This window comes from Pelobates fuscus, chromosome 1 (assembly GCF_036172605.1).
Source record: "Pelobates fuscus isolate aPelFus1 chromosome 1, aPelFus1.pri, whole genome shotgun sequence".
NCBI classification, from domain to species: Eukaryota; Metazoa; Chordata; class Amphibia; order Anura; family Pelobatidae; genus Pelobates; species Pelobates fuscus.
In genome coordinates this window covers 436,056,460-436,071,832 of record NC_086317.1, presented here as the reverse complement: position 1 = coordinate 436,071,832, position 15,373 = coordinate 436,056,460, and the positions used below count along the sequence as shown (strand labels likewise).

The 15,373-nt window shown below is 37.4% G+C and overlaps 1 protein-coding gene across 1 annotated transcript in view; it reads right to left on the bottom strand.

Moving 5' to 3' along the window:
- Positions 1 to 14,369, bottom strand: part of FLT1 (fms related receptor tyrosine kinase 1) — a 57,335-nt gene extending 42,966 nt beyond the window's left edge. The window contains exon 1 of the mRNA XM_063444878.1: positions 14,062 to 14,369. Coding sequence (XP_063300948.1) covers positions 14,062 to 14,122 — 61 coding nt within the window. The 5' untranslated portion in view covers positions 14,123 to 14,369. The remainder of the gene's footprint in view (positions 1 to 14,061) is intronic.
- Between the last annotated feature and the right edge of the window lie 1,004 nt (positions 14,370 to 15,373).

Below are 15,373 nucleotides of genomic sequence, written 5' to 3'. Positions count from 1 at the left end.
CTAGGAATCCTTGTGTGGTTTTCACCCCACCGGTCAGTCTTGCAGCCGCGAGCGGGAACTTAGCTTAGTTCCCCTTTCTCCCGTGCCATGTTGGGCAGTTGTGTCGGCGGCCATCTTAAAGGGTGAGCCGGTTCGCTCCAGTGTTGCAGCTCCGGATCAGCCAGGTAGTCATCTCCCCTGTGGGGACCGGGTTATCCCCCTGGGTCCAAAGGGGGGGGGGTGAACAGAGCCGTGCAGGCCTCAGGTCAGTCGCTTGGTAGTAGTGGCCGGGACGGAAAGCGAGGCAGCGGCCGTCTGCCCCACTCCCCTCCCGGGTAGGCCTCAGTCCCAAGTCCCCAAGCATCTCACCAGTACCCAGAATCACCCGGTATCAAGAGCTCCAGCTGCACTGGGACACTTCAGGGTCTTGTTCCACGGGTTTCCAGGGTGTTACCAGCTTTAGAAGGCCGGTTTCTAGCCAGAAATAGCAATTTCCCTCAGGAGCCGCCCGGCCCCGCCCCCTTCCTTTGGGATTTTGTATTACTATTAATAGCAAATCTAAAAGGGAAAAAGAAAGGGAAGCAGAAAGCACCAAGCACCTTTAATGGAACCATCAAGCCTTTGAGGAGAGAAAAAAGGATTGGGACATCCTTGAATGGTCCAGAAGCGCATACCACCTGAGTCATATGAGGGTATGACTCCAGGCTTGTGAGTTATAATATCTCATCTTATATATTCTTAATTCTTATTTACAGTGTTGCACTATTGCCTGTATAATTTTGTTTTACAGATTATTGACTGTACCATATTTCTAGGAGCTCCACCTTTTTATATGTATGTAAATTTATTGAACCCACTGCCACTCACAAAGTTTCGACCTACACAGTCTTTGACAAGCTTGTCAAAGTCCGTGTAGGTCGAAATGTTGTGAGTGGCAGTGGGTTCAATAAATTTACCTTTTTTGTATCTTGGAGTGCCTGGACCGTTTTCTATTTTTCCTTATGAAATGTTTAGTTCCTGGTACTGGGACTGGCCTGGTTGCACCCGGATACATATTACCCGGGAATGAGTACAGTTCCACACCAGCATTTTGGTAGGGTATATGACATATTTGATTACAATTTTGGGTAATTGATCATCTGTTGTTGCGGTACCTCTTTTTGCATGGGGGCCTGCCTGCTATTTCAGTTCTAGACTGCCCAGTTGGTTATAGATAGTGCTATTGACTCCTTCTTTAATAATACGAGTGAGTGAACCTTGTTTATCATACTGAGTTGGATTACCTACAATCCAGGCCTTTGTCCATTATTGGGGGAATCAGCAAGAGCAATGTAAATTTTAGGACATTAAATTAAACATTTAGGACGTAAATTTTCTAAACTCCCTTGTGAAATTTCCAATTCCTGATTCAGTGAACCAACTGATCTTTGTGTTGTGTCTGTTTTGGAATCATGATAAATAACATTGAAAATGAATGTAAACACTTCTATATTTTTAAAGCTCTCCTCGCTGGGGAATCTTTGGTTAACGTGTAACTTAAACCCTTAATTTTGTTTTGTTTTTTAATATAACCATTTGACACTGTTTGTAGAGTTGTATCATTAAAATGCAGTTTTCTTAAATGTGTACAGTAACAAGACGTAACTTTCCTTGACATGACAATCTAAACAAAGCCTCAAAATGTGACAGAGTATATTTCATGTACTCTGTATAAATAGAGGCCATCGGATTATTTATTTTGGCTACAAAAGATTTATTTTTACAGTCGATATGTAAAAGATCACCACATTCCGGCATGTATACATATTACACAGGTTTGTCAAGATCAAAGCAGCCAGATAAATGATTAAATTAATAGTTACTTCTCAACTGTCACTCACTCTGTTAAAACATTTATATGGAATGAGGCAAACAGGAACTCTGAACCTGATACAATCTCATAACACTTGTAGTAATGAGCAATGTTGCCAGATTGAAATTTCAACCAGTGATGCTATTAAAAAAAAGGGCATTTTGGGGATTTTAGAAATTGCCTCTCAAAAACATCAGCGGTTCATTTTTATACGAGGAGTTTGTATGCTGATTTGTTTCCTTACAGGGTAATTAACTAATGTGTGAATTGTTGGGGATTTAAGATGAATGTAAAATTCTAGATCAGAATAGTTGAACTTAAACCATAGTTCACTAAGAGAATTGTTCAACTTTGATAATTGCGACCTGGGATTTGAATAACCCTGCTAGGAGGACCTGGTTTAGGACCATGTGTTATAAAATGTGAGTACTTAGGAAGTACAGTATTCACAATTAGTTTGTAAAAGGGTTAAAGAGACAGTTTAGACGCCATAACAGCTTCATCTAAATTAAGTTGTTATGGTGCCTTATGGCGCCAGGTGCCCCTCAAGGAGAAATCTTACCTCAAGAGTTGTTTAAACCGTTCTTGAACAGTTTAACCCCTTGAAGTAAGAGTGCGACTAGGAACCTCCTTGCACTATAACACGCCATTTAGATGAACTTGTTTTGGTGCCCGGAGTGCTCCTTTAATATTGGATTACTGGCAAGCTCGGGTCATGGATATTCCCACTTATGCCAATAAGCATCTAAAACCAGTCTGGGATAAGTGTTGGCAGAAACTGCAATTCACTACTCAACGACTATGCCCCCCACGCTTCTATTGTGGCATAAATCTGCACACAAGTGCTGATGTTATCTGGAAATCATAACACAAGACGTCTGCAGATTCAGGCTTTTAAAAGGTTCTTGGCAATTACATCTGAGCATAGAAGGAGTATTTCAGCTTATCAGTGGCACAAATATAAGAAAGGATTGCCTGCTATCAGATAAGAACTTGCTTACTTACCGTACATTATTTATTTGTGCAGCTTCGACACATGCAGCAGTTACATTGCAGTGATAAATGGGCAATGCTATTATACCCTCTTAAACAATGGCAGTTCACTTAAGTGGGATTTGTTGGGGGGAAGTAAATTTGAAATTTTAGTTCAAACAGACAAACTGAAGACAATTTTGTTTCAATGTAACTATTTCGGGTTAACATTTGAAATTCCTTTTTAATTTCTGACATTTCACAATGTATGCAGCTTCCAAGCCAATTCTCCAAATCTTCATTTTTGTGAATATCTATTTTTTTTTACTTTTTGTATATTATGAAATAATATGCAAAATAAGATAATTGTTTTTAATGTATCCTTTCTAGAAAGGCGTAAGAGCTGAACCACTCATCTGAGATCAACTTTATTTAGAATATGATAAAATTCGAGACACTGTTAGCATCATAGTTAATTTACTATTTTGTAAAAAGCACTAAATAAAATTAAGTTAGCTTCATTCTATAAATGTTCTCAAAGACCCAGGGCCTCGTTTTTTTTATTACTTACTAAACTTGTTGTCCACAGTGATACCTATAGAGAGCAAGTTGTGTTCCTGGCACTATAGCTCACCCCTAATCCCTCTCCCCACTCCCCTCCCTGTGGTGTAGAATGGCTTAAAAAATCTTCTGTCACTTACCTCAGTCCAGCGCAGAGGCTCAGATCCACCTCTGCTCCTTCCCCCGCTAGCTGAAACCTAATGCACATGTGCGGCAATGGCCGTGCTCGCAATAGGATTTCATTACTAAAAGTGGAGTTAACCCACCAAGCTAATTTTTGCAGCTTCTTAAAAACTACACTGGCCACTGGCAATTTGGGAATTTAAATAAAACAGTGATTAAATGTGAAAAACATGCCATAGACTATTTAATATTATAAAGTACAATTTTTTTATATTTGATAAAATTGGTAACTTTTTTTTTTAATTTAAATATTTTGGTTTAAAAAAATTGCACTTCCCTGGCCATTTTGGTGATCACAAAATTTAAAGTCTAACACATTGTGTTTCTCAGCAGGTTTTAACACTTCTAAATGACCAATTAAAATCACACTGCATTGCCATTGGGCGTCTGCCAACATATAGTGAAAGTTTGTACTACAAGTTATCACGAATATGAAACTCTATAAAACAAATGTCAATAAATGACGGTTTTTCTGGAGCCTTTGCTAAACATTTATTAGCCCATTACCTACAGGGCCCTGTGTAGATTTTCCATTTGAAATCCTTTTATTCTTCATATAGGCATTATGAATGGGCCAAGCATTGCCAAGTATCTTCGTAGCATCGAGAGGCCCAAGTCTAACACCAGGCCCTAAGTGGTCCACTGGGGTCACTTTTTGGTTAACTCGGCCATTGGCTTTTCCCTCCATGGTTATGGCATCAGTTTGCAACATCCACATGCCACTGTCTCTTTTTTTGTCTACAGTCAAGCCACAATCATTCTACAGAGGTTATTCAATTGCTTATTTACATAATATGTTTACTGAGAATGGTTCAAATAGGTAAAACTCAGCATTCCTATGATGTCCTGCATTACATTACACAGACAGAGTGCAGACAAAACATATAGTAAACAAGAACAAACAATAATAATTACAGATGTGACTAATGTAACACAGTGCAAAGGTCTTGTATTTTCTGCAAGCAACCTTAATCTCCAACTCCAGCAGAGCACATACATTAAATGTTTGACTTGTCAATAAAACCAGTCAGTGTTTAGTGTATCTAGGGAAACTTAACAAAATGATGACTTGGTACCAGAAGAGCATAAAATATACAGAAGTTAGAGGGATCTATTCACTATTGACTTGAAAATTCTGGACTGAAATTGTAAAGTTTGAAGAATTGTATTGCTCTGATGACTTGGAGAGTTTTGTGCTTACCTAAAGGGACACATCACTGCCCAAATACAAAAGTAATAAAAATCACTGTTTAGTAAATATTCCCCAATGAAAACAATGCATGTATTTAATTGTCTTTTTTCATTGAGGGTATATCTAAAAACAGCTTGCAAAAGGTGCCGTTCTCCAGTTTGCTGCCTTTAAAAGCCCTCCTCTTCTAGCCCCGCCCAGACTTTCTGTGGTTGTCCAATCATAATGCAGCACAATGAGAAGTCGTTGCAAGGCAGGTGCTCTGAGCAATTGCTGCCTCTCGAGTTTAGCTCCACTGAGCTAACCAAACCAGGAAGTAAAGGACCGGTTGTCTGCTTAAAAATCAGGGTGATGTAACAATTTATAAAAGTGCAAATTTCTATTAAAATCTGCACTTTTCATTAAATGAAAAAGAAAGACGCACTCTTCACACATAAACCATTTCATCAAATTAAAGTACTTTGGGGGTCCAGAGTTTCCCTTTAACTGTTTTGGGTTATATCATCCAAGTCAACTGTCAACTGTACCCTGCAAGCTGTCTTGCAAAAAGACTTGGTAAATGTTATTTGGCCAAAAAAAAAAAAAATAGTATGCTTACGTCTACAGGACTGAGGTTGCTTAAAATAAATAAAACAGGAAGGATATATTTGGAAATCAAAGGAAGTGCCATTTGTAAAAAAAAAAAAAAAGATCATGATTTGATTAGGGCATCTCAAAAATGTATTTTCCTGGGAGACGACGGTGATTGATTGGCTGTAACAAATCTTAAAGTGCCACACTCATTAAAGTGATCTGATAATGACCAGGATGTACCCAAGCCTGATAAGGGCCAAGTGTTAAGATTAGTAAGGGATAACACAAGTGTCAAATCACACCATATGTTATAAAGGGTTATCATGTGGTTTGCTTTCACTTATCTCCATGTTAGGTCTTGCATGAGACCTTAAATACTATCACTATGACAATCGGTCATAGGTTGTTGTACTGGGTAAAGCAGGTGTGAACTATCAATTGTCTTTAGTGTCTATTCTCAAGAAGTGCCCGAGTCAGATTCAGATTTGAGTACTTTATTAGCTAGGCTTTGTACATGGATGTAACTTTAAATTGTAAGCTCATGGGCTATCTGGCTAGGGGCACTTTGTATAAAAGAGCTTCAATGGCTAGATCAGCTCACGGGCAGGGCCATTCTTACCTTTTTTATTGGTCTGTGTATATTCTACAAAAAGATGCAATTTGTACAGGCACTCTTCTATCCTTAAACGGTGCAAAGTCTCAAGGTAGCCCACAATTGTTACCTTCAATAATAATAATAATTATTATTGAAGGTAACAATTGTGTGTATATTCTACTGTTTGTTCGTTTTTTTTTTTTTTTTTTCCCCAATTGTACAGCGCTACAGAATATGTTGGTGATTTATAAATGCCGGAAATAATAATAATAATAACCACTATAAATTAAGGAAGGGAGGGGTACATTGCACACTAGGGCTAATAGAAGGGAGTATGGTGTGCACCGGAGTACGGGGAGTGAGTAATACACAGTAGAATAGATACAGATTCCATTGAATTATTTCATACATTTAAAAAAAAAAATAATTTTACTTCTGCTCCTATTATTATTATTATTATTATTATTATTATTGGCATTAACATAGCACCAATAAATTCTGTAGCGCTTTACAATAGATGGTGGTATTCTGTAACATGTTGCTGCTATTCTGGCAAGCTCCCTTCTTTCTCTCAGCAGAGATTTCCGGGTGTTTCATTTTACAAAGTCTGTAATTAATGCTATTATTTTAGGGAAATATTTATCCTTTAAATGATTGTAGTCACATGATGTTGGTGGTAGGAGAATACGCAGATGGTAACGTTATAACTCAATACAGCACCACCATCTGGAAGGCATTGTTAGGACAAGGTATAACCATTTCATGATATTAATACATCAAATGTGTTTAAAGAATTATGTGTTGTCCAATTGTAACTAAAATACATTTCTTTATAACTAAAAGCAATCCAAAATGGAAAATGGGAAATTGTCAATGCACCATTAATTTGACTATATTAAATGAATGGTGAATCAATGTTACTTTGGTGTTTTAATACAATGGATAGGTAGAGATTTAATAAATGCAACTTTTTTTTTATTAATTATGATATTTAGTCTGATCCACAAAATACAATTAGAAGCTCTTCGTAACTAATTAAAAAGTTGGTTCTGCAGCAATGGCTGTTCATTTCTGAAGCTTTTCAACTAATATTCTTGAATAAAAATGATCTGACAGACACACATTGACAGGCATGCATACACATTCACTGACAGACGAACACACTTACTGACAGACACATACACACGGAGGACACTGGCACACTCTTACTGATTTGATACACACTAACAGACACACACATTCACTGACAGATACACAATCACTGAAATACACATACACATTCTCTCACACACTCACAAATAATTATTTTTCTCTCACACACTCTCTACCTTTGGGAGAGCTGTAGTGGATTCTTTCCCTGGGGTCCAGTGGGGATCATTTCCCTGTGGTCCAGTGTGAATTCTTTCCCTGGGGTCCTGTGTGGGGCTTGTGTAATCTTCATGCTCTTCCAGAGCTGCTCCCTTGTGTGCTGCTTAGCGATGCCGGGGTCGTAGTGACATCATAACCCAGTTCATGGCATCACCACAGGGCATGCGAGGGAGCAGTTCTGGAAGATACACCTCTTGGCATACCCTGCATACCACGGACTGAGAAACAAGGGTATAGAGGTACAAAAAAAGGAGGGACAGCACAATATCTCCATCTGATGACCTAGACTAGAGTCTATTCACAGACAATTGTAAGCTAAATCAACCAATGTTAATCCAGAAGGTGAACATAAAGCAGTGTTAATAAGCATTATAAGCATTATTTATGCACTGTTTATATATACTATTAAAGGGAAATAAGGATGAGAGTCCTAAAAAAAAAAAAAAAAAAAAATAAAGAGTTATACTCTCAGGCACATCTCTTAAAGGATTGACTAAATTGTGTAAACTAATTCCAGAGTTGAATAAGCAAAGGTCACCTGCTTATCTGCTCATTACTACAGCTGGATTGCTGAACGTCATATACCCCCATATTCACATGGTGAGCATTAGAATTCCTAGAAAGTGTTTTTTCCAGAGCTAAACTAAAGTTTAGAGTTCTGTGGTTCTGGATGTGGATGATGGGTAATGAAGCCAATATGAGATAAACCTCAAATAACCCTGCAGCCAAGTTGAACCAACATATGGCCAGAATTTGGGCATCCGCAAAATATTTCTAATATAGAGAAGAATGGCTCGGCCTAACCAATTTTCTTGTCCCGCACAAGTCTGATGGCAGCTACCTAAGTGGACCACTGCTAACGTGAAGTTTAATGTTAGAGCAAAATTGTGCTTTCCTGGTTTAACACGATACCATAATATGTCATTCAAGAACATCATGGGTCTGTTCGCATCAAGAGTTTCTCCAATTTTTTAACGCAGCTGCTCGAAGACAGCCCAAAGAGTGCATGCCCAGTTCTGCACCTCATCATGATTTAATGAAAGTACTTGCTATTTTATTTACAGTAATTAAAGTATCTGCTTGCACACAGGTTTACTTGGAGGACCAATATGGAATCATTTCATGTGAACAAACCAGCCTTTAGATATCTTATTTCAAAATGGAATGTCCATTTTATTTAACGGTGTCAGGGCTGTATAAGCTACTGATGTTAAATTGTTAGAACATTCTATAGTAATATATTGTATTTAGGGACCTGAAAGAATGAAAAAACACAGTTGTTACTTCGGGGATTAGAGCACTTATATGTCAGACCTTGCATTTTACTTGGTTAACACAACCATCAGTGTATTCTACGTGTAATAGGTTATCTACTGAGCAAAAGTATGGAAGTGATCTCAGTACAGGACAAAATCAAAAAGTTGTGTTTTACGCAAAATCTAAAAAGCATAAGTGTCCACACAGAGTAACTACATTATTATACATCGGAAACCGAGAGCGGCAGTTTACCCTATCTATCACCAACACAGGTAATAAAGGCAGGAGATGAGAGTCCTCAGTCTGGGATGCTCAGTGGGAAAGCAGACAGATGGGGGGGGGGGGGGGGGGGGGAGACATTTGATAACAGAGTATCATGGGGAGTGAAAGGAAATCAAATGAGAAAAGCACAGAAAGCCAGGCCTGTGTTTATAGTAGAAGTAGAAAAGCACTCAGGTAACAGGAAGTCAACTAACTATTTCAGGGTATGCAGTTGGAAAGAACACAGTCGAGGATATGAGAAAGTAATTTCCTCCAAAATCAGGAAAAGACCTATTTACGGAACATGGGACAAAGAGGTGTCCATTGGTGTGAACAAGGAATGCACGTGTGAACCGTCAGTCAAAGGTTTGTAGTGTGCTCCTTAGCAAACGGCTAGGAGTGAAGGGGACAGATTATTTTGCTGCTATGAGCACTTCCTGGACAGATAGAAGAAGACAGCTGAGGAAGTAGCTGGGAGACGTGACAGGAAGTAAAGGGTGCAAAGTAAAATTGCTTCCCCCTGCGTTTTTATTCAAAGCATGCCCAATTTAAAATATTTTGAATTCTGCTAAAAACTGAAAATGATTAAATAAGCTCTAGTTATGGAGGCTGCAACACATTTTACTTCAAAGTTTATTAAACGGAGCAAAATTATTTGACTGAACCACAAGAATGTTTTATGAATGAAAGATTTCTAAGAATAAACACATTCTCTGTCCAAGATATAATCTTGCCAGCAATCTAGACACATAAGTCTTTTTTGCCAGGAATGTAATGAGACAGAACGTAAAATAAGGTTTATAATTTGGGAAGATTTCTAACTGATTCATTGTTAAGTTAAACCATTGAAATACCACTGTGTTTAACATCATTTTGACATTGTAATGATAATTTTACAAGAGGCTTCTGAATAAGTATTTCCAGACGTAGGCCTTTTGCAAACTCAATCAAGATGCTTATTTTTCAAAAGGGGAAATAAACAACTAAATATTGGCACTGACTGTATACTATAGGCATATAACTAATTTGTGCTATATCTCGCAGAGTTAGTCTCTAAAAAGTGAAGTCTTAAGGAATTCAAAGTAAATTCAAAGCGAATTTCACATTATTTAAACTGGAAAATTTGTTTCGCTTCAGGAACAAAGTTCACAACATTCATCTTATCATTTCTAAAAGGATCTATCAAAAGTATATCTGTTTTATAGGAAATACCATATGTTGTTAAGGTAAGTGGGCATAACCATGAAAATGACCTGTCTTAGGCTACATCTCACTGTTTAGTGCATATATGACAACAGCAGTACAAAGTGGAATAGAGGAATTGATACAGTTTAAGTTTAGCAAATTCTACAAAAAGAAAACTGAGCTTTCGTCATTTCGTCACCATGTACGGGAAACACACAGTTATAAAAGTTCATTTCACATCATAAAAAGCTCACCTATTACTCATCTTATTTCCCAAGCACAAAAAGTATTTTAGGTTTGAAGCTTTAGGACATACCCTTATAGATACCCTTTCTAATTTGGGATACTTACCTGCATTATTGTTTTTTTCAAATGAACATTAAAAAAAGACACCAACTTGATGAGTGGACAGAATTAAGACTAACAAGCAAGGTGATTGCACATTACTGAATATTTAAACAACACAGTCATGATTCTTAAAAAAAACAAAAGACAAAAAACAATGTATTCAAAAGTCTTTGAGAATAAACCTATAGGTATACCCTGTATTAAACAGTATGGAATGCTTGAGCTGAGTAATGTGTTATATCAACTGCAATACATGTAAAATATATCCGCTAAGATAAATTATAAATAATAATATTCACAAGATGCGTAATAAAAAATTTCATAAAATATAAAGAATGTTCAAAGACAATCGTAAGACATAGCTGTCTTACAGAAATCAAAGCAATTTAATGGTTTTATTGTCTTACGCACTTCACTCATGCAGGTAAGGTTTATTAACCCAATGTATAAACTTAATGTGTCAGATATGAAAGAAGAAGTAAAGTTTGCGGTAGATTTCTGATAATGCAATGACCTAAAATTTGCATACCTGTGCCTACTAATTACAACGGTTGCCATGGGGATTTACCTGATTTTAGAACTTTGCAACAATACACAGATCACAATTCTGAAATTCTCTCCACTGTTTCTAATTTAATATTATTATTTTTATTATTAATCATCGCCATTTATATAGTTTTTACTATATAATTGACTACAACAAACTGGTTAGATATTCCCATTAGTTTACCTTTGAACAATCTATATAATGGGGACAGTAACAAACCATCAGTAGCAAAGAAAATGAATGGTCTGATGCATCTTCAAACTCCTAATTATGACATCATTAAATATATCTAGAAGTAGCTTATTAATAGCACATTTAATTATATCTTCACTCAAGTTTATAGCAGATGGAACAATGCTGCAGATGTGTACACAAGCAATTGAACTAACAGACATTTCTGTGCGATAAACCCATGGGCTCTTGAGATGCAATACAGGACTATATTAGTTTGGGATACAGACGGGAAATGAAGAAAGGACTGCATTCTTACATGCGATACAAGACTTTTGGAAATGCATAATGAATGCAGAATATATTGCATTACTGCATGCAAAACACTGGGCTTTAAATACAGAAATCGAAGACATAAAATATTGTATTCCTTTGCACAATAAAACTGTCTACTCCCCATAAAATGGGGACATATTCTGTTCCTAAGTGCAATAGTTATGTTCAAGACACATATCGAATACAGGCTGCATTTCTCGCCTACGTGCAATGCATGGGTTCGGTACAGAGAATTTATTGCATTCCAATGTGCAGAATAATCTGCTACCCCTATGACCTGACACATGTCTTTCCATCTGAAGGCCTGCTGGCCGGACGTGGCCCACCACTGATTTTATTTGGCTCGCTACCTCCTTCCTGACAGCCCCATACAGCTTCATAGGCTATATTTAGCTAGGAGAACTGGATTAATTGTGCAGCAAACTATCAAACAAGGAGCGATCCCATTGAAGTTAGTGGATAGTTTTGGCTAATTGCGCCACACATGACCATAAGGTCAATATTGGCCTCATTTACCCCTGATAACTATATATCCAAATGGGTTTTGTTTTTATATGACATATTACTTTGCAGAGTTTCTAGATTGTAAGCAATGCCCTCTTCATATACTCATCCAGTATGTCAATCGTGTTTTGTTAGAAATTAGTGTCGTCTGTCTTGTTTACCTATTGTACAGCACTGCGGAATATGTTGGTGCTATATAAATAATCGCAATTATAGAGAATTGCTAAAGTCTTATTTAGGACTGCATTAACAAGCATAGTATTTTTGTTGCATTTGAACTATTTCAGAGTTATGCCACAGGGATAGGTGTTCAGGTATGTATGTCGACTCTAAGATTGGTGATTATTAAGTACACAGGGGGCTACAAACTACATGATATGATAAAGGGCTTAGGGTTGCTTGTGCTCCGTGACCTGACACTTTTTCCCTATTGCTATGGTAGTTTAATGCTGCCTTTTGTTTTTTTAATATGCCTAATTCAATTTCCAGTGTATGCCATCTGCTTTCTTTGGATTGTAACAGGGTCTGGATCTCCCACACAGAGTAGCCAATCGAAATCTGAATTACAAAACTGGGAGTAAAACAGACAGCCCGTGACTTGGCTGAATTGGAGAGTTTGTCCCAGATCACCTGATTTTTTACATTTCGCCATTTGGATTTGAATTTACTACATTAGGATTTTAAAGAACACACCACAAATTAAGACAGAATTTTAGATACAAGTTAGCCAGCAATTGTGATTCAACAGCATGCACCGCCCCACCTGCTCGCTACCACTGTCTAAGAGTAAGATCACCAACCAGCATATTAAAGGTAAAGATACATATAACACTTAATCAAACTATGTTGATCACAAGATTTACGAGAAGGGACAAGTATTCTGGTAATATCTCCCACGTAGCCAAGTTCAAGGGAACCAAATGCATTATATTATTAGGCAATATCCATCAGCCTCTTCCACATAAAACCACAGAGGAAAAAAATTGTCAATAAATAAAATAAACACAAATTAAACAGATAAGCAAATAAATTGTTCCAGTCCTAGAGTACCAGCCACAAATCACTTTATTGCACTCCAGACTGCATTAGGAGCAAGACTGATTCAAAGTAATCTACAATTGTTTACTGAAAGCAGAACAAGTATTTTTTTTTGTTTGGAACACCAGCAAACTTATGTGTAAACAGTTTTGGTTTAAACAATAAATACACTGTTTGTGCAACATTCTAAATGTTTATGCAATCTTCATTTTTTAAATATATATTACGTGAGTTGGAAAGTTAACAAATACAGTAATGAAAGTGGGAGAGAGAGAGAGAATGAGCAATAGGGAGCTTTGCATACTTTATTTACCTTGTCCTATTGGGTCTATAGACAACATGTAGAGCATTTTATTGAATACAACCCATCCTATGATGGCTCATCAGGTGATAATATATAATAATCTATTGGTATTCCATCATGAGCATTATAGACTTCTGTTGCATATTTCCATTGGGTTTATGTAAAAAATAAAATAAAATGCAATTCTGTGGCAATATCACAAAAGTACAATTATAAGAAGAATCAGATCCAGTGTTAGAATGATGATTCTGGATTCAGTGCTTATTCATGAAAAACACTATCATTGTTACAATGTCTCATGGATTAATAATTATACATCCATATTAGCTTCCATTGAAATCCTTCCATAGCATCTAACTGTCTAACCTTAGCATACCTGTAACTACATACATTCTTGATATAATACGTTAAAGCCCATTCTGCATAGTCCCATTGCATGAGTGTGCACGTCAGTTAACGCAGACTTCGATTCTCATCATGCTGAAACTTATGCGTGATGGGAGTAGCAGTCCATGGGCTGCCACGTATTGCCTATTTATAATTGACCTTTAGATGACTTTACTTTTTGAGATCTAATCATGTAACAGCAGAATATGGTTGAAACCTACACTACAAATAACTAAATAACTATACATAGGTAGATTGATAAACATAAACCAAGTGAAAGTTATCTATATCTAACAACTTGCATTTTTAGTTTAAATAAGTATGAGGAGGCACTAGAACATTATCAAAATTGTGCTGGAAATACAGTTAATACTTTTTGAGATTGCAGTATACTGTAACCAGCTCCATTGGTGTACTTGGCACTTTTAGAAACACGCTGACAGCCCCTTACCTGTTAGAATTAAGCATCCAAAGAGCAGCAGTAGCATTGCCACAGTTACACAGCTTAACATCCTAAATGTGTCCAAAAAGTTCCCAGTGCAATGCAATGCTCAGTGCTGGCGGTGAGATGCTCTGTCTGCTCTGGTCCACAGCCTCAGTTACTGATGATAAAGTTTATCCTGTAGCACACAGCACCAGTCAGCAGCTCATAGTAAGTAGGTCCTGTCCCTTTCCCAGCCTCCAGCACAGTGACCAGATGGACGGCTACACAGCAGTGTCTTGTGAGGAGCACAGTGGGGAAGAAGGAGTATCCTCAAATCCCTGGGATAGATCCATTCATTATGCACAGCCAAATTCTCACACCCCTGATATAACCTTCCTCCAGTCTAACAGCATCCCAGGTCCGCCCCCCTGGGCACGTCACACCCCCCTTCCCAATTATAAAACAGTCAAAGGTGGCCTCCTATCACTTATCATTCACTGACACTATATGTGGCTGCAATTGGATTAAGATCATGTCCCACACACAGACCTCTGAGCTAAGCCACTCTTAGTCATTAATAAGTTATGCATGAGTTGTTTCATTAACAAAGACAAATACACACACACAAAAAACAGCTTTTACAGTGTTTTACCCTTGAAGGACAACTCCTTTCTGACACTTCAAGGGTTAACTTCTCTCAATCTGGCACCCAGTGGGTTAAACTTTTAGGTTTGATTGCAGGTGACTAATGCAGGTGTGGAGATCGGAGAATACCGTTTAAATTGATACAGTATCTCTGTAGTAGCAGTGAGTCTGGGATACATTAGGCGAGTCGGCAGTCACTACGTGCAGTGTGTGACCAGCGTTCTGACCGAGTGTGGACCTCACAGGCACTGTGCAACATTAGTCACGTGACTCCAAATAGTTTATCAACCGCATCCAAAAAAAGAATTAAAACGAAAAATGGAAGTTGTACGTTTTACCCTGAAATTACATAGAAAAGCTATTTATAGCGCACTCAACGTGCCTGTAATACGGTCAATCCATGGCCAAGTACACTGACGGGATTAATGCTCTATATAGTGAATACTGATAGAGATATCATAGTGTAACATGGAATTATATCAATCATACAAGATATTAGGGATTAATGTTCTATATAGTGAATACTGACAGAGATATCATAGTGTAACATGGAATGATATCAATCATACAAGATATTAGGGATTAATGTTCTATATAGTGAATACTGATAGAGATATCATAGTGTAACATGGAATTATATCAATCATACAAGATATTAGGGATTAATGTTCTATATAGTGCATACTGATAGAGA